The 25,683-nt window shown below is 30.4% G+C and overlaps 3 protein-coding genes and 1 non-coding gene across 4 annotated transcripts; all 4 read left to right on the forward strand.

The window, feature by feature from the left end:
- Positions 1 to 4,110, forward strand: LOC105110684 (uncharacterized). Its single transcript, XM_011005789.1, has 3 exons — positions 1 to 935; positions 1,193 to 1,358; positions 3,533 to 4,110. The coding sequence occupies exons 1-3, from the start codon at positions 129 to 131 to the stop codon at positions 3,985 to 3,987; spliced, it is 1,428 nt and encodes a 475-aa protein (XP_011004091.1). The 5' UTR covers positions 1 to 128; the 3' UTR covers positions 3,988 to 4,110.
- A 6,198-nt stretch (positions 4,111 to 10,308) lies between these two features.
- Positions 10,309 to 10,380, forward strand: TRNAP-CGG (transfer RNA proline (anticodon CGG)). The gene has a single exon. It is a non-coding gene; the product is annotated as a tRNA-Pro (tRNA).
- Positions 10,381 to 10,508: 128 nt separating this feature from the next.
- LOC105110685 (probable small nuclear ribonucleoprotein G) lies at positions 10,509 to 12,156 on the forward strand. Its single transcript, XM_011005790.1, has 4 exons — positions 10,509 to 10,635; positions 10,742 to 10,764; positions 11,600 to 11,721; positions 11,835 to 12,156. Exons 1-4 carry the CDS (start codon positions 10,601 to 10,603, stop codon positions 11,895 to 11,897), a joined length of 243 nt encoding a protein of 80 aa, XP_011004092.1. The 5' UTR covers positions 10,509 to 10,600; the 3' UTR covers positions 11,898 to 12,156.
- A 7,904-nt stretch (positions 12,157 to 20,060) lies between these two features.
- On the forward strand, positions 20,061 to 24,646 carry LOC105110688 (rac GTPase activating protein). Its single transcript, XM_011005791.1, has 5 exons — positions 20,061 to 20,685; positions 22,220 to 22,340; positions 22,538 to 22,657; positions 23,006 to 23,236; positions 23,803 to 24,646. Exons 1-5 carry the CDS (start codon positions 20,270 to 20,272, stop codon positions 24,400 to 24,402), a joined length of 1,488 nt encoding a protein of 495 aa, XP_011004093.1. The 5' UTR covers positions 20,061 to 20,269; the 3' UTR covers positions 24,403 to 24,646.
- Positions 24,647 to 25,683: the final 1,037 nt, after the last annotated feature.

The following is a 25,683-nucleotide window of genomic DNA, read 5'->3' on the forward strand; positions in this document are numbered from 1 at the left end:
TAAGTGCTCGATCGCTTCCTCTATATAAATTCCTACTGGAACCACATCATATCATACCTTGCCCGGCCAGGTTTGTATACCAAAGGCTGCAAATATTTCTACTGTTCTTCTTCTACTACATTATTTACATGTCTTGCCAGACGTTGATCAGTCCAGAAACAGCTGAGCCCAAGGCCCGAGCAGTGGGAGGCACCGAGCACAGCTGGTGCCGAGCGGTGCCTGGTGGCACTGGCATAGCCGTCTTGGCCATCCTCACATCTAAGCTCCCTCGAAACTCGGTTCTAGAGAATGCTCTCCACAAACTCCAAAATTCTCATCCAATCCTTAGGTCAAGACTCCATTCTGGCAGCAACACGAACACATTTTCCTTCATTACTTCTCCCACTCCTTTCATTAAACTGAAAGCATTCAACCTCTCGTCGACTTTCAAAATCCTCGAAAACCCATTGAACCCAAAAAACCAATCTCTCTCACCCCTCCATCTGGTCCTTGAGCATGAACTTAACCAAAACTCATGGTATAACCATAACAAGGCACCATCATCCATTAATGAGATTCAAGATATGTTTTTTGCTACCACCTATGCCCTCCCTAACGCAAAGTGGGTACTGGTTCTTAGGCTTCATGCCTCGGCGTGTGACCGAACCACGGCTGTGTCTTTGCTGCAGGAACTGGTGGTGCTGGTGAGTGAAGAGGAGAGAGGTGCTCTGCAGAAGGAAATAGCAAATGAAGGGGAGGTTACTTCGAGAATTGAGGATCTTGTTCCTAATAAGAAGGCTAAGAAGGGTTTGTGGGAGCGTGGGATTGACATGCTTGGTTACTCGGTGAATTCACTTAGACTAACAAATCTGAAATTCAAGGATTCAAGGTCACCAAGATCTTCTCAGGTGGTAAGGTTGCAGATGAACCAAAAGGACACGGAGACGATCATTGCTGTAAGTACGAGGACTTGTATTATTACATTATGCCATTGTTTGTTGCCTTATATATAATCTTTTTAGACAAAAATGCTAATCAAATGCTACTTTCATATGATCAATTTATTTTCTGCATGGACCCCATGTAAGTGAAGACATGAACGTACTATTACTATAGATAGGATTTATGTTTATGAAGATCTGCAAGCATCTATTCCGAAACTCTCCATTTTTTCATCACAGATAAATTAAACAAGCTGTCTTAAATTTTGTAGGGCTGCAAATCAAGAGGAATTAAGCTGTGTGGGGCTTTGGCAAGTGCGGGATTAATAGCTGCACACAAATCTAAGAGTCGTGTGGATAAACAAAGAAAGTACGCAGTCGTCACCTTGACTGACTGCAGATCAGTTCTTGATCCAACTCTTTCTAATCACCATTTTGGTAAGCCCTCCTTCCGATCATGGTTCACATGCTAGCTTGAATGCGTGCCAACATATAGACATGTAATTAATATAATTTCTCCATGATATTTTGATAAATAAGCAAGAATAGAAAAAACAACTGGCAATGTGCACTTCACACAAATGCTAGATTTCTTTTCTTTTATTTTACAGAAGTATATATTATAATTAGGCAAAGTTTGATATCACTCCATATAAGATCATACAAAATTATCTATATGGCATATTTATTAATAGTTGTTCGATTTCAGGAGTCAATTTAGTTTTATTTTAACCAGTTTTTGACATTGACCTGTCAAATTTAAATAATTTAATAAGTTCATCCAATATATAAACTTGGTTAGATTAAAATTAAGATCTTTATTAAAAAAATTAAAATAGTACTATTTTAAACAAAAATAATAGCCGTCGGTTGGCTGGGTGACGCACGAGTTAACCTAACAAGACAATCCAGCGGTCTAAGCTTTAAACTAAGTCAAACTAGTATAAAACAATTCCATGTGAAATGACCAACATGACTGAAAACATATTCTTAGCTATGAAATAAATATTAAAATGATTAAAGTTTATTATTTATAAATTTTAGAATATTTAACATTACTATTCACTCTCAACATTTATATATTGGGTTTTTTTTTTTTACTTAGAAGATCATTTCAAATTTTTAAGAATTGAGTAAAGCTCGCTATCTATAAGAGTTGAAATGGTTCTATATATTTAACTTTGATTCTCTTACTTTTTAATAATTCATCTTCAACCCCTTTAGTTTTTCAAAAGCTCATTTTTAACCCAAAAAAAGAAAAAATATTGATTGATATCAATTCTAATCATTTAAAATAATTGATTTTGATGTTAATAAATTCTATTTAAAATAATTTAAGTATTATCAAATTGTTTTTTGATAAGGATAATTCCATTGGAGTATTATTAGATTGTTTTTGGGTAAAATAATGATTGAAAATAAATTTTTAGACGTGTAAAACATCTTTAACTTGATTTTTCAACAATATTTGATCGGTGGAGTAAACAACATATTATATACCTTAACTTTTTAAAAAAAGGGAGGGTCCACCCCTTAATAAAAGAAAAAAAAATCAAAACCTAATTTTTTTTTATACTTTAATTTTTTTTTCTTGTTTTATTTTTTATTTTTTCAATTTTATTTTTAAATATTTGGTTAATTTTAAATTAATTTTTATAATTTATGAAATTAACATGATATTAAATAAATATTTCATTATATTATTATTACTTAATTTTGCAGGTCTCTATTTGTTGATTTGCTTAAATGGTTTTTCTGTGCATTTAGGCTACTCTATTTTTCTCTTTGTAAGGACAACTTTTCTTCAGTGTATTGTTGAGTTTTGTGTTTTGTGCCTTGATAGAGCAGTATCCCACCTGATAAAAATAATAATGTCGGTAATAAATAAAAGAAACGACAGAGAGCAGTTGAAGTAGAAGAATTGAGATTAATTTATTTTATAAAAGCAAAGTAAGTAAATGAATGTTGCTTTTAAAATGATGGGATCCGTGAGCTCTTAAAAATAATCTGACGACTATAAATGCCCTTATTATTAGATAGAATATTTATTTTTAGTACCAAAACAACACTTTAAATAAATTATAATAGAATATTTATTTTATAAATTTATGGAAGGATTTAAACTCTTTTTTTATATCAAATGGTGGCTAAAAAAGAAATTGTTAAAGTTATGCTTGCAATATTAGATTGTTGATTGAAAATATAATAATAGTTATTTTTAAAGTGTTTTTTATTTAAAAATATATTAAAATAATTTTTTATTATTATTTTAAAATTAATTTTAACATGAATATATCGAAATATCTTAAAAATTAATTTAAAATGAAAAAAATTACTTTTAAAAACGACATTTTCAACGAAAAATCAGAATAAATATGTTAATAGTCGCAGAAGATGACAGCAATATCCTCTGGAATTGAACCAGGTATTTTTTTTTTTAATTTATACCTGACCCAGCGCCGTCGTGGCCTGATAGCATATTTTAATTGGCGCCACTGCATGCATAGAGAGAGGACGAGATCATTCCATGACTCCAGTATTAGTTCTCAGTGCCATTAGCTAGCCTTGCTGCCATTTCCTTGTTTCACTAACCAAATCATTGCTTCTGCCAGGATTTTATCACTCTGCTATTCTGAATGCTCATATGATGAAAGGGGGAGAAAAGTTATGGGAGCTGGCCCAGAAAACGTACGCGGCATTTGCTAGCTACAAGAATTGCAACAGGCACTTCTCAGACATGGCAGATCTCAACTTCCTTATGTGTAAGGCCATTGATAATCCTGGCTTGACGCCATCATCTTCTCTCAGGACAGCTCTAGTGTCTGTGTTTGAAGAGTCTGTGGTAGATGATCGTGCTGCCCTGCAGAAGGAAGTCGGCGTAGAAGATTACATGGGGTGTGCCTCTGCTCATGGTATAGGGCCTTCCATTGCAATTTTTGACACCATCAGAGATGGGCGGTTGGATTGTGTCTGTGTGTATCCATCACCACTGCATTCAAGGGAGCAAATGCAAGAGTTCATTGACTGCATGAAGAGTGTTCTTGTGGAGGGCTGCAACCACGTTTAGAAATGAAATATTTTAATTATGAGCTTATTAAAAGAGTGATGTTTTTCTTTACTTATCATTTAAGTGATTCTTAGCTTACTATTATTTTGGTTGTTCCTCTCTCTTGAACTGATGGACGCTCTTCACCTATGTATCTTCTGATATTAATTCATCAGATTTAATATCATATAATAATAATTATTTTTTTAATTCAAGACTCCACCAACTTTAACTTATACCATTGTAGTTTTTAGGAATATTCTTATTTTAAAGAGTTGATTTTATTATATGTAAGAGAAATATTAAAGATATACATATGGATAAAAATAAATATTCATGGTGCCTTTTTACTAAAGAGTCCTTTAATATCAATAGGATTTGTCAAAGGATAACATAAAATAATAAACAAGGGTCTCCTATATATAAAAAAGTGTACAATTTAATGATTTATTAAAATCTGATGTAATTTTATTATTTTTAATTTTAATTGGACGTGGAGTATATATCAAGCACTGTTAGATGTATGGTAAGCAAAATGATGTGTCGATGATATACTATACTATACAAGTTAGAGGTGGTTTAAAAATATTATTTTATATTATATATAATTCTATGTGTTATATTAAAACCATAGATTAAAAAAACAAGACTAACATTTTTTTTAGAATTATTTTAAGACCTAACCTCTTTCCTAATTGGATATAGATTTAAATTTATATATTAGGATTCACATATATTTTATATTATTATATATAAAATATATTTTTTCCTTATGTGGAGTTTGGTATTTTTAACTTTGGTATGTAAAATCTTTTTAATATAAGATAATATATTTTGTAATTATTAATAAAGTTTTCTCAACACATATGATGCTGCTACATTTTTTGTCTCTGTTCTAATTACTGTAGTTCCTTTGATGCAAAGTAAGAATAGCGTTTGCTTATTTAGGAATTGTTTGTTTATGTATTTTAAAAAAAATTTAAATTATTTATTTATTTTTTTATTAAATTTAAATTATTAAATTTTAAATATTTTTAAATCATTTTGATGTATTAATATTAAAAATAATTTTTAAAAAATAAAAAAATATTATTAATATATATTTTAATATAAAAAATTATTTAAAAAATAATTATAACTATATTTTTAAACTCCAGAAAGGACAGCTCCCGCCCTCTCCTCCGTGCGAAGCTCCGTTTCAATTCCACCACCAGCACTCTCTACTTTTCATAACTCCAGCCTCTCCTCACCTCCAAATCCAACCGTCCGATCTTTCACCAATGGCTGACGTTTCTCCCACAGCGGCCAGTACATAGACCCTTACCACCTTAGTGTCCGTGTCAGCGACAAAAGGAGATGGATAGGTCTCAGGAGCCTTACATTAATTTCTTATCTGGCCCTAGACTCCTAGATTAGGGGAGCTTCATAGGGCTGCTGAAAATTAATAGCAGTGAGGGACAATCTAATCAATATCAATCTCCTCAGATCTGTCTTTGTCTGGGGGTGGAACTATCCCCTTCAATCTACTCGAAATGATAATTACTGCCAGACAAATCTAAAATACTCCTAATTAAATTATATATCTTAAAAAAAAATTAAATAATTTATTTTTATTACTAGAAAATTAATAAATATAAATAAAAATATTAAAAAAATATTCTTATTAATAAATTTTTGAGAGATTTTATCAAAAAAAAATATTCTCTTAATATATACAAAAGGAATTACAATGAAAAAATTATAACAAAATAAAAAAAATCATGTTGTGTCATTTTTACCAATAAAATTATTGATAAAATTTATTCTGTCAATAAAATCATTAATAAACTGTGAGTATTGTTTATCATGTCAATTATAAAGGGAATTATCGATAGAAAATTCTATCAATATTTTCTAGAGAGCTTTAAAACTATTTACTTTTCAATTATACTATTAATTTTTATTTTTTATAAATAAAATTATTGACGGATTGAAAAGTCATCAGTATTATTTAATGGTTTTAAAAAAAATTAATTAATTTAAAATTTTTATTTAAATATTATAAACAGAATCATCGACAGGTTGAAAAATCATCAACGATTGTTGGTAGTTTCTGAAAACTTGTTATGAAATTAAAAATTTAAATTAAATATTACAAACAAAATTATAGACAGAATAATTAAAAATATTAATATTTAATTATCCATAAATAAAATTGTTGCTGACATGCTCTAATAAAAAGCCTGAATCCCTTTATTTCACATGAGACATGTCCATTTTTTATTTTTTTCTTCTTTTTTCTATATATATAAAACATTAATATCTATTTTTTTTCTTTTCTTTCCTCATCCTTTTCTTTTCTTTTCCATGCTACAGTGTGCCTTCTTTTTCCTTTTTTTTTTATTCTTTTAGTTTTTTTTAATTAATATGCTTTATGAAATTTTTTCTCTTCTTAGCTTCACTTGCAACTACATTAATGTAATATTTTTTTTTCACTATATTTGATTTTTATTTATTTTATTTTTTTCTTAAATATTTGTATAAATGTTGTTGTGAGATTTTTTTAAATTTGTTTTAGCAATTACAACATCATTTTTTTCATATAATGTTTTTTAGTTGAATTTTTTTTTATTTATTCATTGCAAATTTATTTAAGCTGATTTTCTTCTTCTTCTTTTTTTCATAGCATTGAAATTATATATTATAGAGCGTTGATTTATGTTAATTTAATTATTTTATAATTTTATAAAATAAATTTTTAAAATGTTTTTAAATAATTACTGATGAAATTACTGATGATATTTTTTGAGTGATATATCTACAAAATGAAGCAAGTAATTTTTTTTACTCATCTATTCTATCAATAAATTCATCAATAATAAAAAAAAATTATTTCGTGTTGATTTACCAATAAACAAAAAATAACTAATAAAATTATTTTGTCAATAACTTTGTTAATAAATCAATTATTAATAAAATATGTGTCTTATGCTAATATAATATTATAATGTTTCATGTTTAAAAAAATAATTTTTTTATTATAATTTTTTTTTTTATAAATTTTTAATATATTAATATCAAAAATATATTTTTTAATATATTTATATATAAAAATATATTTTTACCCGCTAGAAGTTGTCTCTTTATTGATGGTTTCAGTCAAACACTGAAACGTGGAGAGATATAGCTAGGAAGTTCCCCTGGCATAACTGCCTTGCAAGGGACTGTCCACTTTTCTCTGGCGTACACATGGCATCCTTGTGTCTATTTAAAAGCTAGGCCCTCAGAGTGTGTCGGCTGCTGGCTGAGGTCATTTGGAAAAAATGTTTTAATATTGTTTTACTAGGAAGAAGAGCCGGTATGGTGAAGTACACATGTCCAATCTATTTTTTATTTTTTACAAAGTGGTTTCAATGAAATTATTTTTTTTAATTTTTTTTTATTAAAAGAATTGATTAATAAAAAATATTTTTTATTTAAAAAATTTAATTTAATTTTCAAAAAATATTTTTTTATAAAATTCAGAGGGAAAATATTTTATAAAAATTATAAAAAATTTAAAAATATTATATTATTTACTGATTATATGAAATTTAATTTTTAAATTTTTAATTATTATATATATTTTATTTTGAATATTTATTTTTTAATTTCATCTTTTAAAATTTAATTTTTATATTAATTTTTGTCTTTATTTTTATAATTATTATTTATTTTTTCTTGTTATATTTATTAAAAACATTTATCTATCAAATTTGATTCTTATTTTTTTATTATTACTTGTTTTATTTAAAATAATTTATGAAATATTGATTATTATTATTTAAATTTATTCACCTTTTATTTTTTTATTGTTTAGATTTAATCTTTATTATTTTAATTATTATTTATTTTATTTGAGGTAATTTATGAAGTTATTTTTTTTTATTTCCATTCAACTTTTTAATTTGTAATATTTATTTCTCGTTATTTTAATAAACTTAAGAAAAATAAAATATTAATAATTTACTTTTCAACTTATTTTTCATGACATAATTAAATACTGAAAAATATTTTTTAATTTATTTTTCATTACACTATCTAACATTAAAAAATAATTCATTTTATCAAAATTTATATTTTTTAGAATTCACATCGTAAGAAAAATTATTTTCCAGCAAAAGGCCTGGAGGTTTTACAAAAATTTAGTTAGTTTTATTTTTAATTTGACGAAGACAGATGTTCTTATACATAGTAATTTTTTTCTGGAATATTTCCAAAGAGCAAATATAGTGTTTACAAGGAAGGTTGCTGTGATTCCCTTGCACGGAGTAGTACGTGTTTAATAATTTAAAGTATGATAAGATACAAAAAAATATTTATTATTTTTTTAATTCTAATATAATTATATTTATTGTTTAATTTCATGATATCAAGTATAATTTTTAATTTAATTACTGGATTAGATTGAAGGTTTATTATGATTTTTTAGATATATTATTCTACATTAAATTAAAATTTCATATCAATTGAAGTATAAGAAATTTTTACAATATAAATCAATTGTATTTTGTCTTATACACTTTTTATTTTAAGAAAAAAAATTTATATTCAATAACTTATTTTTAAGAGTTTTTTAGTTATACAATAATTTTAATAGACACAGTATAATTTTCATATATGGTAAAAATTTCTTTAATGTTTTAAAATCATTTTTTATAATAATTTTTTTATTTATTCTAATTATACAAGGAAATAAGAATGGATGATATTTAATGATAGAATATTTTGTGGGTTTCCACCTTCTCGAAGGAAAATAAGAGGCAACAACTATTATAAATATTTTTATACTTATCTAGGAAAGTTAAAGTTGGTTTTGGACTGGTTTTTTTTACTGCATCGTTTTATTTTAAAAATCATAATTTTTTATCCAACTATTGAATCGGGTTGAGATCTTACTTGATGTTTCTAGAATTTTTTTTTAAAGAACTAATGAGTTAAAATTTTAGATCAATCAAGTATTAAAAAGACCTTAAAATAAAGTCTAGAAGCTACTATACAAATAACATGAATGGTGGGTCTGTAGTTTATTTGAAATGTTCATTCCAGTTTCTCATTTTTTTAAGCTATTAGATAACTAATTCCTATAATTTCTAAATATTATATTTTGAAATCATACTTCATTTTTTTTCTTTTTTATTTTTTTTGCGGTGAAAGAGAGAGTGGTGTTGTCATAACATGGCTTGGAGAGAAAAAGTGATTGCTGACAATAATTTCAACTATTAAAATAGTTGATTTATCGTGTCAAAGGATTTCATATGACAAAAATAATTAAGATTATATGTGCTTTAAAAATACTTTAAAAAATACTTTAAAAAAACATATTTAAGCCCCAAAAAATTTTTAATTTTAAGTTGATTATGAGTTTTACAATGTCTTTTTGCATTTTTTAAGACATGAATTGGTTAGATAAGATTGAAACGATGTTTTATAAATGTTTTGGGTAAAACATAGATTGAAAATAGATTCTTAGGCTGAAAAGATAAGAGTCTTATTTTTTTCGGTCATCATAAGCAATTATAAACAATGCATCGTTTATTTTTTTGGCAAGAAATATGACAGACGATATTAATTCTAGAAAAAATTAAAAGCTCATGTGGGGCTCTTTTTTTATAGGTCAAACACTTGGCTAACAACACCTCACCTTAATTTTTTTATTTTTTTTTAAAATTACTACTTTTTATATGTATTTTTAAAAATAAATTTTACATTTATGTTTTGATTTATATTTGTGAATTTTTTGGATTATCTAGTCCTTTTGAAATAGTAATTATTTTTTATTATATTGAGTTTATTTAGATTTTTTATGAGGTTAGTATGATTTATCTATATTTTTTATATAAATTAATTTTTTTAAAAATAAAACATTAATTTTTATAGTATTTTTATTATAAATAGCATCGCATAATTTTTTTCTTTATTTTTTTAAATAAATTTTATATATGTTCTGATTTGTGTTACAGTTTGATTTTCGCCCTCTATCTATTTTTCAATTTCACTTGCTATTATTAATAATATTTTTATTTATATAAATAATTACCAATTTATTCAATTAGATACAAATATGATTTTGTTTTAATTTATACTTTATTTATTTTTTATAAAATAACCTGTATAAATTTCGGACCCGCGGGTCAAATAGTGCAATCGATGTACGTTGCAATCACTCATCTCTAATACCATGGAACCTGCAGCACCGAACACTCGCCGATATGCAACCTCTCCTTGGTTTAAATCATCTGCATTTTCTTCAGTCATGCATAGAAAAACTCTTTAGATGTTATCATTAAACATTTAATATTTTATGGGAACTTTGAGCATCGTGGGTGTTTGGTCTAGTGGTATGATTCTCGCTTCGGGTGCGAGAGGTCGCGAGTTCGATTCTCGCAACACCCCTCTATGGTATATCCTGCTCTTTTTTGTTATCACTCCTTTAACTGGACCATCATGGGCCTTTGTGGCCCACAGACAGAACCCAATCTTGGGCTTCAAATTTTTAGGGTTTTACAAAAGGAGGCAAACAAATGCAGTGTCCCTTCAATCGAGCGCTCGTTCTCCTGCGACAAACACATAAAAAAAAAAAAAAACCCAGTCCATCAAGGTCTTCGTTTCAGTCATGAGCAGATCGGGGCAGCCTCCAGATCTCAAGAAGTAAGCATTTTTTTTCCTTCTTTATAGTCGCTGGTTGGTTAATTTCGTTTTGAGCTGTATCTCTCTCTCTCTCTCTCTCTAATTGTTCTTTGTTTTCTTTTTACAGGTACATGGATAAGAAGCTTCAAAGTAAGCTCTCCTCAACTCCCTTTTATTTTCTCTGTTTTTTATTCACAGTTTGTGTATGCTGGTAAATCATAGAAGTATCAGATGGAGAATTTTAGGTTTGATAGTATGTGTAAATTCTTTATCTATGTATAATTTTCTTAGTGGTTTTCTGTTGGAAAAATATATCTGTTATGCAACATAAAAGAGCGTTGCTTCTTTTCTTTTTTTAGAAAATGTTTGTGTGAACTTGTTGTTGGTGGATTCAGTTGATAACAACCGAGAAATTAGTTTTATCTTGAATTGATGTTTCATTGTTTAATGCGGTAAGTAATTGATAAGCTTGTTAGAGACAAAGAAGTTGGTTTGTAGCTGTATTTGCTGTGTTTAATTTTTGTACTTTGTTATAAATATTTGTCAGCTACTTATTTTAATTTAGAATCTATAAGAACAGCTCGGGCTTGAAATCAGCTCCCCAGACATGCAGAAATAATTTTTTAAGTTACTTTTTGGCTGGTCTTTGGAAGTCTAGAGGGTTTAGAAATTTGGTTAAACTCTTGAATTGGTTTAAGAACAGGAAATCAGCTTATGAGAGCAGGTTTATATGTTCTACTAGTACTAAATTGATGAATGTACGTGCTGGAGTTTTTGAAGGAAAGATTTATGATGTTTGGTGTGGATACTGTATCTGGACTTCCAGGGTAGAACAGTAGAGCTTTTGTTGTGAATTTCCATCTTTAATTGGTTTATTTCCGACTGGTTTTCTGGCCCTTTAAGTTACCTATTAACGCTCTATTTGTCTGTGTTTTATGTTATCATGATATTTGAAGAAGTTGATTTTTTCTTTTTTCAAATGCAGTCAAGCTGAATGCAAATAGGATGGTGGTCGGAACACTCCGTGGGTTTGACCAGTTCATGAATTTGGTGGTTGACAACACTGTGGAGGTGAATGGTGATGAGAAAACTGACATAGGCATGGTGGTGAGTCACCGTACACCATTTTTCTTTTCCAGTTTATTTAAATCGTTACTTAAGAAATTTTCTCCTAATATTGGCCCATGTTTTTTTAATTTAGTTTCACTTTCTTGCTACAGGTGATCAGAGGCAATAGTGTTGTCACTGTTGAAGCGTTGGAACCTGTGACCAGAACGCAGTGATGAATGGTTTTGTATTTGTAGCGTACTAGGATGGCGTTTAACTCTTATGCTTTTTTACTCAGATGTGAACACTTGTATGAGATGAAGAAGTTTAATATTTTGTGTTGCAATGAAGGTCATATGAATCCTTTATTTGACCAGTGATCTTGCTGTACCCCCCTCCATTGGAAACATACTTTTATTTCAGCTCTAGATTTTAAGCTAGCGGGCTCAGACTGTTATTGATTTGAATTTTAATATTATCGACATGCCTTGGCCTGATTTTTTCTCGGGGGTTAATCGCCAGTTGATATACTTGGGATAAAGACAGTTAACCCGGTCAGTGTTTATCTGTGGCTAGACCCGTTTTGGGCATTCAGACTCCTTTTGCTGCTGTCTTGCTCATCAAATACCTTGAGTGCCCAGGCAAATCATTCTTAGCAGACCATCACTTGTGTCTTTCTAATTTGTTTGGTTGGATTGGCAGGTGATATTCTTACTCTCATTGCTCTGCGATGGATCTTTTTATTTATTTTTATTTTTCTATCATACATGTTCCGCCATTTTTGAATCTGCCAGTGCAGAAGTCTGGACAGCTGTGAACCTCGTGCTAGCTGGTGAAGGGAAGCACTATATCATGTCTACGAGTCTGGTTGCCTGTCATTCCTTGATTGCTACCACATTAGCAAATGTTGGCCATTGCTATCACGGACTGCATGAATCTTGAAAATTCTAGTAATTCCCAGATTGGCATAAAACTTGAGTTCTGTAATGTCAGCACTTGGTATTCCTTCTCTTAAAAAGTGAACTTGAAATTTCCAGTTTGGCTTGAGTGAGAAGCAATCAAAGGGGTGGATTATTGATGCAGGTTGCTTCATATTTATAAGCTCATCCATCCTGGGGCTCCAATCCCTTTCCAATTTCTTGGTGTGGTTTGCAAGTATGAAGGCTTCAAGGACTTTCGATTTTAAATTCTGCTTTCTAATATTTCCAAGAGATTGTAATCAGTAGTGGTCCTTCTTCTCATTCTCGAGGGGGTTTTGTTCCCTTGCAGTGGAATAATGTAGTGATGAAGCCATCTGAGATCACTGAACACAAACCAAAGTCTTGCACATTCTCGTTTCTCTAAGCGGTTTCTGACATGACAAAACCGATTTTCAAAGTTCTTTTTCGGATGGGGTTTCGCCCACCAGGAAAAGTGTTCTCACAGAATCTCTGTGTCTCGGGTTAGCTGACAATCAGTTGCAAGCTAAACTGAGTTTGAATTTTGAAACAGTGACTTTATGCGGACGAGTCACGAGCATCCCAACGGCATAATCCTCGGAGAGTTTCTTTCTTTGTATAGTATATATCTTCCCCAGCTAGTCTGTGCTTTTGCTTTACTTTTCCTTGCAGTTCTGGGCTGTCCTATAGCCCCCACAAAACGCTTGGTGAATCTTTCTTTGCTTAACCGTACATGTGCCGTTTGTTGATAACACATCCAACAATACACATACTGCTTTATGAATCAGTACAAAGTGCTGCTTTGTAACATTCCATATTTGGTATCGATAATCACACAGCTTTTGCTGCACACAGCTCATCGAACATCCCAGAATGGAATTTTCGAGTTCCGTTAGACAACTATCTAGTTGAAAGTAGTTTTGGGTGGAAACATGAAAATTAAGATTAAGGTTTTGATGGAATGTTTTGAAAAGTAGTATACTTTGTCAAAAGTTTTGGTTAAATAGCATACACTAAAAAAATATTTGAAAAATAACTCAGTTTTAACAAAAATATGATTAGTAATAATGATTTCAACAAAGATGCAATTGGGAACAATAACTTCAACCAAAATGTCAAACCCCAAATACAAAAATTAAGTTAGCTTGCGGGTTTTTTTTGGTCAATGCTGATATTTCCAATCACGTCTTTGTTAAAATCATTATTACCAATCATGTTTTTGCTAAAAGTTGTGTTGTTTTTCAAATACTTTTGTGGCTTATGCTATTTTGCCATAACTCTTGGCTAAGTGTGCAAGAAAGGAAAAATACCCGATTTTGATGCCACAATTATTTTTGCTTAAGCAATACTTCCACTCCCCTCCCTTTTCTTTTAAATAGTGTTTTGTTTGGTTATTATCCCAATATAGAAGAGACAACGGCAATAAAAACAAAAATATATTTGTTTGAAATAACAAAGATATATAATTATATATAAAATACCCATAAAATAATTTGAGAGTAAATTTATATACTTTCAAAATAAGAGATGCAAAAACAAAAAAAAAAGTTTCCACAAATAATTTTTAGTATTCCTAAAATATCATTATAAAAAAAATTTAATTTAAAAAGTGTTCAACTAAGATATTTGATAATAAAAATTATTATTATCATAACTTTAAAACCCAACTTAAAAGTTGATTTGGGGCAATGGTCAAGTCATGGGTTGAGACGGTCAATCTAGGTTGACTCGAGTTAATATAAGAATAAAGTGGTTATTATCATAATTTGAAAATTTAACTTAGGGATCAACTCAGGTCAATGAACAATGTTCTGGTTGACCATTAACCTAGGTTAATGTAAAGATAAAATATCTTTATTATAATTTTAAAATTTGTCTCGGTGATCGACTAAAGGCAATACTCAAGTCACGAGTTGAAAGGGTCAACTTGGATCAATGTAAAAATAAAAATAATTATTATCATAATTTTAAAACCTAACTTGGGGGTTGACTCAGGGCAAGTTGAAATGATGATGATTTTAATAGTTTTAAAATCATTATCATAGTTTTAAAATTTAATTTAAGGGTTGTCAAAGACAAATCCTAGGTCATGAGTTGAAAAAGTCAACTTAGGTCAATGTAAGAATAAAAATAGTTATTATTGTAGTTTTAAAACCCAACTCAGAGTCATACAATCCAATCATCAAAGGATCCATTGGAGGTTCCAGTTGGAATAGTTACTAAGTTTAGGGCTAATAAATTCAAAGAAGCTTGCAATGGACTTCTTCAAGATATATGGGATAAGGTGGATTTCAAGAGGATTTGTAATAATTAAGAGCAAGCCTTGATTAATCTGATTCATGTTCAAGAGGGATTTGTTGGTGGAACTAAGACCATTACACAAGCGTTGGAAGAAGAAGACTATATTCGAACAGTTTGACCTTTTGTTACTCTTTTGGTCATAACTGGAGTTACAGATCGAATTTTGATGTGCTTTTAGTTGGGATGAAAACTAGACTTCCATACCTTTCCAACGATATATGACATGCCTTCTAATTCATTAAGATGAGAGAGAACTATCCGTTTTTAGTTGAGCTTTGCTGTTGTTAGACAGAAAGCGAAAACAATGAGCTTGTCTTATTTAATTAGTTGGATTATCAAACTTTATTTATTTTAAGAGGAGATATTTTGTTTGGGTTTTAAACTTGTTTATTTTGTTTATTTTAATAAATTTGGGCTAGTTTTAGCTTTGGTAGATTATTATTTAAATTGGGTTTATGTGAGACCTATTAGAAAAATTAGGGTTTTGACTTGGAGTTTAAATACTTTTTAAGAATAATTTCAGATCAAACTTTTAATGATAATTTCAGCATTGTAGTCGACTTTTTGTTTGCTTGATCTTGGTTCTTGATTGAACTTTCAACTTTTTAAAGAATTGACCATTCTTTATTGTGAATTTATATTTTCTTTGCTCGTCTTCAGGTGTAGGCGTTGTGTGATTGATTAGTACTTAAAAGTGCATAGTGTAGGCGTTGTGTGATCGAGTTGATTTATAGTCTTGCTGCCTTGAAACAAGTCTTTCATTGTGATAAGAGTTGATTTATAGTCTTGTTGCCTTGAAACAAGTCTTTCATTGTGATAAGCTCATTCAAATATCAACAAACTTGGATTAGATTGATTTTGAGGTCACGAATTCCATTAAATTTCGCTAGGGTTCGCATCATGGAGATTGACTTGGGGCAAAACCCATTTCATTGTTAGGAAGGTCAACCTAGGTTGAATCGATTATATGTAAGAACAAAATTAATTATAATAATAGTTTTAAAACCTGACTCGAGGATCGATCTAAGGTATGACTCGATTCACGAGTTAGAAGGGTCAACCTAGATTGACCCGAGTCACAATAAGAAAAACAATAATTATTATCATAGTTTTAAAATCTGACTCAGGATTCAACTCGAGATAGGACCTGGGTTACTGGAAAAAAGAGTCAACTTGGTTCAATGTAAGAATAAAAATGGTTATTATAATAATTTTAAGACTCAACTAGGGGGTCGACTTGGGACAAGACCTGATTCACAAATCAAAAGGGTCAATACAAGAATAAAAATGATTATTATCATAGTTTTAAGACTTGACTAGGGGGTCAACCTAGAAAAAGACTCGATTCACACATCAAAAGGGTCAACATAAAAATAAAAATGATTATTATCATAGTTTTAAAGCCCTACTCGAGAGGCGATCTGGGGCAAGACCGAGTTAACAGGCTAAAGGGTCAATCAAGGTTAACCTAAATCAATATAAGAATAAAAATGATTATTATCATAGTTTTTAAACCTGACTTGAGGGTCAATGAGGGCAAAGTCTGGGTTACGGGTCAATATAGTCAACTTGAATTGACCTGATCAACATAAGAATAAAAGTGATAATTATCATAATTTTAAAACCTAACTCGTGAGTTGACTTAAGGCAAGATCTGAGTTATGAGTTAGGAGGGTCAAATTGGATCGTAGGTTGGGCCAATCTTTTATCTATTTTTTCTTAATCCCGGATCGGTTCAAGTCCTGAGTCGATCTGCCAAACTAGTCTGGGTTTTATAATTAAGGTTATTAAAATATTATTAATTTCAACATTCAATATGAATTAAAGTAAAAAAAAAAAACTAATTATTTTTTAAAATATATAAGTTTTTATTGTAATACATGTTAAGACTAAATCAAACTTTTTTTATATTTTACTTTATCTTATCCATAATAACCAAACAAAATATAAAAATAATCATTTTATCTCATTCATAACTACCAAATATAATTAATTTTTTGTCTTTTTTTTATATCCTATCTCTATTGTCTCCCTTGTTATGTCTTTTATGGATCACCTTGGTGATTCCTTTTTATTATTTCCACTCGTCATGATAAGTTTTTATACTTTCTTGCGAAAAGGACATGGAAGTAGAATGGAGGAGTCCTAATAATGGCAAGTTAGTGCTTCGTGCACCTATATTATTGAATTGTTAATTACTTTCATAATTGCACAGACTCTTCGTAGACTTGTTTAAATACTTTTCTTTTTTCTGTTGGGTTATTTCAAGGCAATTTTCTACCAGCTTTTCTGAGTGTTTTGGACCTTTGGTATCATAGGGTAAAATGTTTTTAAGAACTATATATATATATATTTTTTTTTTTTATAAAAGGTATATTTTAGAAAAAACATTTAAAATCGAAAACCACCGCAAACCAACAACAGATGTCTTATCTTCAACCTGCTAGCCTGGTCTGGCGTGTTCCACCGAGGATGGGACAGATCTAGGAGCTTTGAGCTGGTTAGAACCTTGGTGTTTCATGTTAGGTAACTGGTGGGACCTAAATGTTGACATTTCTACAATAAAATACCATAAAGAGTTTAAGCCTGGGACTAAGGTGGTCCTTTCCTTACTTTTGTCTCGCACCGAAGACAAGCCTTCTTTATAGAGATGGCCCCACTGTCTTACCTGTCTTTCCATGTTAATTAAATTATAGAAATTAGAATTTAAAGCCTCTCGCTAATGACCTGTTTGGTTTTCTCACAGCCTATTCAATTTACTCAAGGCATGTGACGTTCTTCATTTTCTTAAAATCAAATCACAGATTCAGTTGTTTTTCCTTTACAACGAGGAAAAACAACTGGACAATGAAATAGATTTTCATTTCATTATCCAGTTTGTGTCCAGACAACGATACAAACTGGATAATGAAATGAAAATCTATATTCATGATTTATGAGCTTAGGATGCAGAAATACGTTTATACATTGAAGTTGTGTTTAGTATCATGTTTCATACGTATTTTTTTTTCTAAAATATTTTTTATTTTTTAGTTTTAAATTAATATTTTTTTTGTTGTTTTTAGATTATTTTAATATTTTAATATTAAAAATATTTTTTTAAAATAAAAAAATATTTTAATAAATTTTAAAATAAAAAATACTTTAAAAATAATCTTAATCATATCACAAAATTCAAATCATGATTTTACAAATTATTTTCCTATCTATCTTGTTGATGAATCACCCTTAAACCAATTTTTTTTTTAAAATCAAACATGTCATAGAATTCTATTTCATTTTACCATGAACATCCATCGAACAACATATTATTTAAAATTCATTGGATGTGTCATTTTATTTTATTTGATACAAGTTTTTTGGTCAAATTAATATAACAAATATAAAAAATTGAAGAAATAACAACATTTAAATCTTTTTTAATGAAATAGTATATTTTCACATTGTCGCACTCAAAAAATATAATATTTATTAAATATTGTTATTTTTAAATATGATAAGATAAGTAAATATTGCGTTTTATATGTGTGACTAGATAAAATCCCAATCATCTGATTCAACTAGTATGCCTATTGAGTCTAGTTGTATTAACCGGTCGACCGTTTCATATAAAAATCACAATTCTATGAACTTTTTTCTTTTCAATATATTATATGAGTCAAAGTATATATATTTTTATCTAATTTGTAGATTAAAATACAGATTCCAATTAAAATCTCAAAAATTTATTATTCACACAATAATTGTCTTTTGTTTTTCAATATTAATGATGTAGTTAAACTTGTGAAAATGAGTGATTCTAAACAGTTAAGTATGAGTTTGTTATAACTAAATAAAAATATATCCCGAATAGATTATGTAAATGATCTAATATATATATTTATAGATCAATAGGATAAGTTTAGGTTCAAGATGAGGTTTGATTGCTATACCATAATAATGGATAAAAAAGAACATTACTTTTGATCTGAAGGTTTAATTTTTTTCAGGAATTTTTAAAGGTTATTTCCTTATAGTATCCACTGAGTTGCAATGTGAATCATTACATTTTTAGATATAAAAAATCTCATTATAACCCTTTAATTTTGACAGTTTTAAGATTCTTTTTGTTGTTTTTAAAATCAAACACTTGTTTTATCAATCATTACAAACCGATTGACCGATTAAGTTAGATAATAATATATTTTTACATTGTTCTACTTATAAATATGATATTTATTAAATATCATTATTTTAAAACATAACAAACTAAAATTATATTAACTTACTATATTTTTTTCAAATAATATTACTTCGTTAATTTTTTATATTTATTCTAGTAATCGCAAGATTTATCCTCTGTTCCGGGGGAATTTTATATTTTATATTTAAAAAAATTAAAAAATATAAAAAAATAAATTTTAAATAATTATTTTTTTAATTTCCATGAAAAAATATTTGTAACGTAATTCCAAACTACACCATTATCTGCTCTTTCTCTCTAAATATAGTAGCAAAGATATAAAGAATTATTTTTAATTACTAGCATATTTTTAAAAAAATATTAGTGAAATAATATAAATAAAAAATATTGATAAAATAACACACACACATATCATGATTGGAAAAGTATGAAATTTATAGCTTGATGTTATTTAAAATACAACATCCAATAAAAAAAATATTAAATAGGCAAAAGATAGAAAACATATAAAAAAACACCATGGAAACATATTGAAACTTTGGAGATGGCTCACTTGATTTTGATGTCAAATGTAACTTATTTAGATTATTATTGATGATATTTTTTGATATTATTAAATTCATCTTGTTAAGATATTTTTTATAATATAAATGATATTATAATTAGAATTTTGGTGTGTTTACAATATTTTTTTTTCTCTTCTCCTATTTGCTCATTTAATATTGTTTATTGAATGTCTCTACTCATAGTGATAAGCTATAAATATAATGTTTTCTCAATAAAATGTGCTATTTCAATAATTCTTTTTAACTATATTATTAATTCAATTTTTTTAATTTACCATGCTATTTTAAAAAAAATCCATTGATGGGAACTTTTGTTACTAGTTCAAACTTCAACTGCTTAAGAGCCAGCCAAGCTAAGATTGGAAAGAGAGAATAACATATAAAATACAAAAGTGATGATAGTCACGTCTTACCTTACAACAATCCAACTCAATACCTTTCCTTCAATCCAACTCTACAGCAAAATTCTGGGCTTGACCCCTCATATAAATACAAAATTTCAAGAAAAAACCCTTCTAAAAATATATCCCATGAAAAAAAAACAGAGACTGGCCCTATTTCTTGTTTCTTACTTAATTCTTTTGAGAAAAAAATTCTAACTTTTTCTCAAATTAACAACGATGACTGAAGTACTCCAATCATCCTCTTCTCATCACTTCCCTTCTCCTTCAAGCTCCACCTCTACACCATGTGTTGTCAGCACCAATGATGTTGATATCCCGCACCAGCACCAACAACAGCACCGCCCTCATAATAGACCCCATGAAATATTAGACCAAGAAGAAGAGAGCAAAGAGAGGGAGAGAGAAGGGGATCAAGTGTCAATCGTGGAACTTCTGGTGGCTGCTTTTAGGAGGTCTATTGTTGGGTGTAGTGTTACTGCTAGTACTGGGAGCAAAGACCTTTGCAGAATGGAGATTGGGGTGCCAACTAATGTTAGGCATGTTGCTCATGTTACTTTTGATAGGTTTAATGGGTTTCTTGGTTTGCCTGTTGAGTTTGAGCCTGAGGTTCCCAGAAGAGCCCCCAGTGCGAGGTTAGTTTTGGAAGGAAATTTATTGGGTTTTGTTTTTCCCTTAATTCTAAATTAATTGGCTGCTTGCTTGGTTTGTTTTTGGTTTTATACACACAGCTGGTATAACTTCTAGATGTTTAATCTTAGGTTGTTAGTAGATGATTAATTTTGGAGAAACTTTTGATATGGGTTTCATTATTTGTAGTATAAAATAATTATTTTGTTAAATATGTTTCTTTTGATGTTCATTTTCTCGAAAAGTTTCTGCAGATGGTCATATCACCAGGAAAAGTAAATTTGTAAAAAATATTTGGAATTTGGAATGCACTTGACTCACAAAACCAGCAGAGAACAGCTCCACTAATCTTAGTATAAGTCGCAATCTGGCATGGTTAAATTCTGAATCACTGTAGTAAGTCAAATTGTATTAGCACCTATCAACTGGCATTGTGACAATTAATTGTTTCCATGTTTCATCATTTTCTTAGGCTCTTAGACATTGCAGGGAACTCTAGTCTTACAGGTGGCTATTCAAGTTTTGTACAGTCTTTAAATTTCTGGTTCGCGAAATGTTTGGGGCTGCTGCATGTGCATAATGTTGTAGTTCTTTGAATCATAAGGCGTGACTGGGTGAGCATAGGTGGAACATGTCAATGATTGTCTGTTGCTGAAGCCTGTTGCATGTTATACGTGGAGTTCCGCTTATGATACCTTTGAATTCGAATACTGTCTCTCCTTGCAAGCCCTTTCAAGTTATTTTGTATTGCACATTTTCTCTATATTTGGAAGTCATGCAGAATTTTCATCTTTTGCCTGTTCTGTAAACTCATTTTCAGAAACCTCAGCATTTTATACTGATGTTGCCTTTGTGTTGACCATTTGAAATTGGCCACTTTAAATCTGTGCTAGCACCATTGTTGCCAGATCCTGTGGGGTCGTGAGTCTTGTTAGTGTTCTGCCCATGGCTTGTGTCTTCATTAACTGCCTATTAGCCATTCCACTATGTATAAAACATTTTATCAACCATTCCGAGATAATCTATATTGTTTAGTTATTTCTTAGGCATTTAAAGCCAAGAGGTTTTTTACTCATTTCGTAAACTTAGGTGATTGGCCAACATTTGCCAACGTGAAAAATGATGAACTGCTGCTGATGACTTAAGCTGAACCTTTATCAAGTCACCAGGCCTACTAGAAAAGGATCTCCATGCTTATGCCTTAATATGGTGCAGTCTGTGTGTGTATTCAGGTTATTCTACAACAGATTAGTTTCTTGGTATTTTCTGTTGAATTGTTAGTTGTCATCATATTCCTTCATCTTATCACCCAATATAACAAGAACTTATTTTTACATGTTAGCAGTATGTCTATCTAGAAAAGTAATCTCAACTTTTATGTGTTGTGATGTCAAATTTCATGGAACAACCAAGGTTTCTGGACTTTGTTCTCCATCTTCATAATTATTTGAGATATTTAGATGCTAGTTTCTCCTGTTTGATATTGTAACAGTGTCTAAGCTAATGTTTAAATATTGACTAAGCATCCTTCATTTGTAGTGCAACTGTTTTTGGGGTTTCAACAGAGTCCATGCAGCTTTCATATGACTCTAGAGGGAATAGCGTGCCTACAATACTCTTGATGATGCAGAGACAGTTGTATGCCCAAGGAGGTTTGCAGGTACATTTCCTTTCTTCCAGTCCATGTGTGCCAGATGAATTATAGTTGAACTAACTATGTCCTAGGTGCACATATAGCATAATTCAACTAGTGTAGTGGGTCAACTTCTGGGCATAGTTTTTGGTTATATGAAAACTAGATGCCTGTCTAAATATCTGGAATAAACAGACATTAGATCCTGAAACTGGACTGTGCAGGCAGAAGGAATTTTCAGAATTACTGCAGGCAACAGCCAGGAGGAGTATGTCAGGGACCAATTAAACAAGGGAGTGATTCCTGAGGGCATTGATGTGCACTGCTTGGCAGGCCTTATAAAGGTACAATGTGGCTTTTTGCTTATTGTTTTTCATTCTATGAGATCGTGTTGGATGCAAGCACAAGGTTGCCACTTACCAATTCAACATCCCTACCTGATTTTGATTCTTTTTTTCTGGAACTAGATTTTTGGTGTTTTCCAACATTTTTATTTTTCCAATGCCAACCAGTTTGGCGTTGAGCTTGGTTGAGTTGAGCTTTCAGATTTTTTTTGGGTTGAAAATTAAAACCATTGAAGGTTGTCTGCTATCCAAAGCCCTGTGCACATCCATTGATTCATATGAACTTTGTTTCTTCTCCCCAGCTGACAAGATATTTTGCATTAATTCTATGTATTGGTGATTCTGTAGGCATGGTTTAGAGAACTTCCAACTGGTGTCCTGGACTCTCTTTCACCAGAGCAGGTAATGCAATGTCAGTCACAAGAGGAGTGTGCTCAGCTTGCAAGGCTCCTTCCCCCTACAGAAGCTGCTTTACTTGACTGGGCAATAAACCTAATGGCTGATGTTGCGCAAATGGAACATCTGAACAAGATGAATGCACGCAATGTTGCTATGGTGTTTGCACCAAACATGACTCAAGTGAGTAAATTTTCTCTAGTTTTCTATATGGAAGCACCAATAGCCAATCCATGCAATAAACTGACTTTTTAGTGTGTCATAGACAATTCCTACTAGGCTATGTGGCGATATATGCATTCACCGTCTTTCCTGGACCCTCCTGCTCTGACACAAGATTGATGAAGAATATGAATTTTATTTTAATAGTGGATCCCTTAGCTTAGTGAAAGGATAATTATGTACTTGTTTTCTAATCGGAAAACTCATACGAGTTGATCAAAACATACAATTAGAATTACTGCATACAGGAACGATGTAGTCCTACATATTTGGCTTTTTGATGCAACTTCACATGCGATGGTCCACCTTTTGAAGTGAGCAACTCCAGACCAATGCCAAAACCTTCTCTATCAGACAACTGCAGCAGTTATGATATTAAAAAATTTCTCGCTGAATTACTGTTTGGTCTATAGCTTTGACATTACGAAACACAATCTTCTTTCAGTCTAGCTGCCAAATAGTCTCCAATAAAAACTGTAGCCTTGGTAAATGTATAGTTCAATGACAGCCTACTTCTTTGACTGCAGATGTCTGATCCTTTAACAGCTTTGATGTACGCTGTTCAAGTGATGAATTTTCTCAAGAATCTTATAATTAGGACACTTAGAGAAAGAGAAGAATCTATGATAGAATCAGCTCCAGCTTCTCGCCTTGAGCCTACTGATGAAAATGGGCACCAGAACGCTTCCCAGCCATCTTGTGAGGAGGATGAAGATGCCACTGAGGAGGATGAATGGGAGAAGTCATTTGTTGCTGGAGAGACTGCTCTCGAGAGCCCTTCTCAACCTATTCAAGATGATTCCAATTCCGTGGATGGATCTGCTAGTTTCTTAAGTTCTATTGAGAACATTCCTGTAGGAAAGCGGTCTCTGGTTGATAATTGTCCTTGTGAAGTAGTATCTCAAGTGAATGCCTTTAAAAATGAACACCATGAGGGTGGCCTTGCATATAAAACTGGAGGGGTCCAAGCAAAAAGTTGCAAGAGCGAAGCTGGTCAATATTTCAAAAGAGGGAAGGTGAAGGAGCAGCCAATAGTTAGAGCTGCTAGGCCTATAGAGAAGGGCAAGGGAACTGGCATCGTAGGTCGCATAAATCCAAAGACAGAACTATTTGAAGCTTGGCGCTGAAGGATTTGAGTTCTGTACCAGGCTGCCAGCTTGTGCCAGACAAGCTGGCATTGTTGTGTGTTTTTTTTTTTTTTTTTTAATGCTTTGTATGGTTTTCAGTGTGCTTTTGCGAGTGTTTCTGGGTGTTCAGTAACCTTTTGGTGCTTCATGTTTATATTTCCTTAACCGGTTCTAACGTAGTCTTTTCGTAGTACAGCTTCTGATCAATTGAAGTATCCCTATTCTACGAGAACGTTTAACTGAATTCCATACTTGAGTTGCCTTCTACAGTAGCTTTTTCTTAATTTTCGTAACAATGCTAAAGTTGGACTATGTTTTTTTTTTTAGATTAACGTGGGTGTCCGGGCCAGCTTGCGTGCACCACGACTAATCCCACGGGTCCTGAAGTTAACGACCATGTAAGCCTCCAGTGGCCATCATATGAGCAACCAAGGACTCGAACCTGAGACCATAGAGGGAGCAAACCCCTTGATCCCAAGTCTTTACCACTTAGCCATCACCTAGATGGTTTTGGACGATGTTTTTTAACCGAGCCTGTTCTTGTTCTTTTCTAAAAGTGATTGGCTGACAACGTTGTCAGTGAATAGCGATTAACAACCGTCGATTAATTTGATAATTTTGCTTTATTTTTACTGTTTCAAAAGAAAGTATAGCTAAACTAGCAAAATCATAATAAAATAAATATAAAGAAAATGAGTATATGAGATTAATGCTATTTACATAATAGAATATTTTATTTAGCTATAAAATCTTAATCTTATATAAATAGCAATCGACAAAAAAGAACTTTATATTCTAAATCTTAGTACAACTTATACTTTTCATTTATGTGTATCTTTTTACTAGTTTTTTTTTATGTGTTATATATTATAATATTCACTAATTTAACTACTAAAAACTTATATTTATATATATATTTTTACCAGTTTTATTTATGTATTATATATTATAATATCCACTAGTTTAACTATTAAAGACTCATGTTTTGAATGACTTGATTAATCGATTGCTTAATATAAATTTTAATTTTTTTGTTTGATGGTTGACTATTGATCTTAGCTATGTTTACCGGTTAATGATTTATTTTATTGGTCAATAGTCTATTATGTCTGTTTGCATTATTGTTTATGTGAATAACTATTGTTTTTAATTAAACAAGATATGATTGTTTATTTTTTATATAAAGAATGTCCTTCATATTGTGTTATTTAGCATAAATAAAGGAATATTGACATGTCTTTTATGCTCCAATCAATCAACAAAGTAACCAGTGCACAATGT

The sequence above is a fragment of the Populus euphratica genome, unplaced genomic scaffold (assembly GCF_000495115.2).
Source record: "Populus euphratica unplaced genomic scaffold, PopEup_1.0 scaffold259.1, whole genome shotgun sequence".
NCBI classification, from domain to species: Eukaryota; Viridiplantae; Streptophyta; class Magnoliopsida; order Malpighiales; family Salicaceae; genus Populus; species Populus euphratica.

Excerpts from the sequence above, each read along its gene's own strand:
- LOC105110684 (XM_011005789.1), top strand. The coding sequence starts at position 129 with ATGTCTTGCCAGACGTTGATCAGTCCAGAAACAGCTGAGCCCAAGGCC. Across the intron at positions 936-1,192 it reads ACACGGAGACGATCATTGCT|GGCTGCAAATCAAGAGGAAT; the intron begins GTAAGTACGAGG and ends TAAATTTTGTAG. Across the intron at positions 1,359-3,532 it reads TCTTTCTAATCACCATTTTG|GATTTTATCACTCTGCTATT; the intron begins GTAAGCCCTCCT and ends TGCTTCTGCCAG.
- LOC105110685 (XM_011005790.1), top strand. The coding sequence starts at position 10,601 with ATGAGCAGATCGGGGCAGCCTCCAGATCTCAAGAA. Across the intron at positions 10,765-11,599 it reads CATGGATAAGAAGCTTCAAA|TCAAGCTGAATGCAAATAGG; the intron begins GTAAGCTCTCCT and ends TTTCAAATGCAG. Across the intron at positions 11,722-11,834 it reads AAACTGACATAGGCATGGTG|GTGATCAGAGGCAATAGTGT; the intron begins GTGAGTCACCGT and ends TTCTTGCTACAG.
- LOC105110688 (XM_011005791.1), top strand. The coding sequence starts at position 20,270 with ATGACTGAAGTACTCCAATCATCCTCTTCTCATCACTTCCCTTCTCCT. Across the intron at positions 22,341-22,537 it reads ATGCCCAAGGAGGTTTGCAG|GCAGAAGGAATTTTCAGAAT; the intron begins GTACATTTCCTT and ends TGGACTGTGCAG. Across the intron at positions 23,237-23,802 it reads TTGCACCAAACATGACTCAA|ATGTCTGATCCTTTAACAGC; the intron begins GTGAGTAAATTT and ends CTTTGACTGCAG.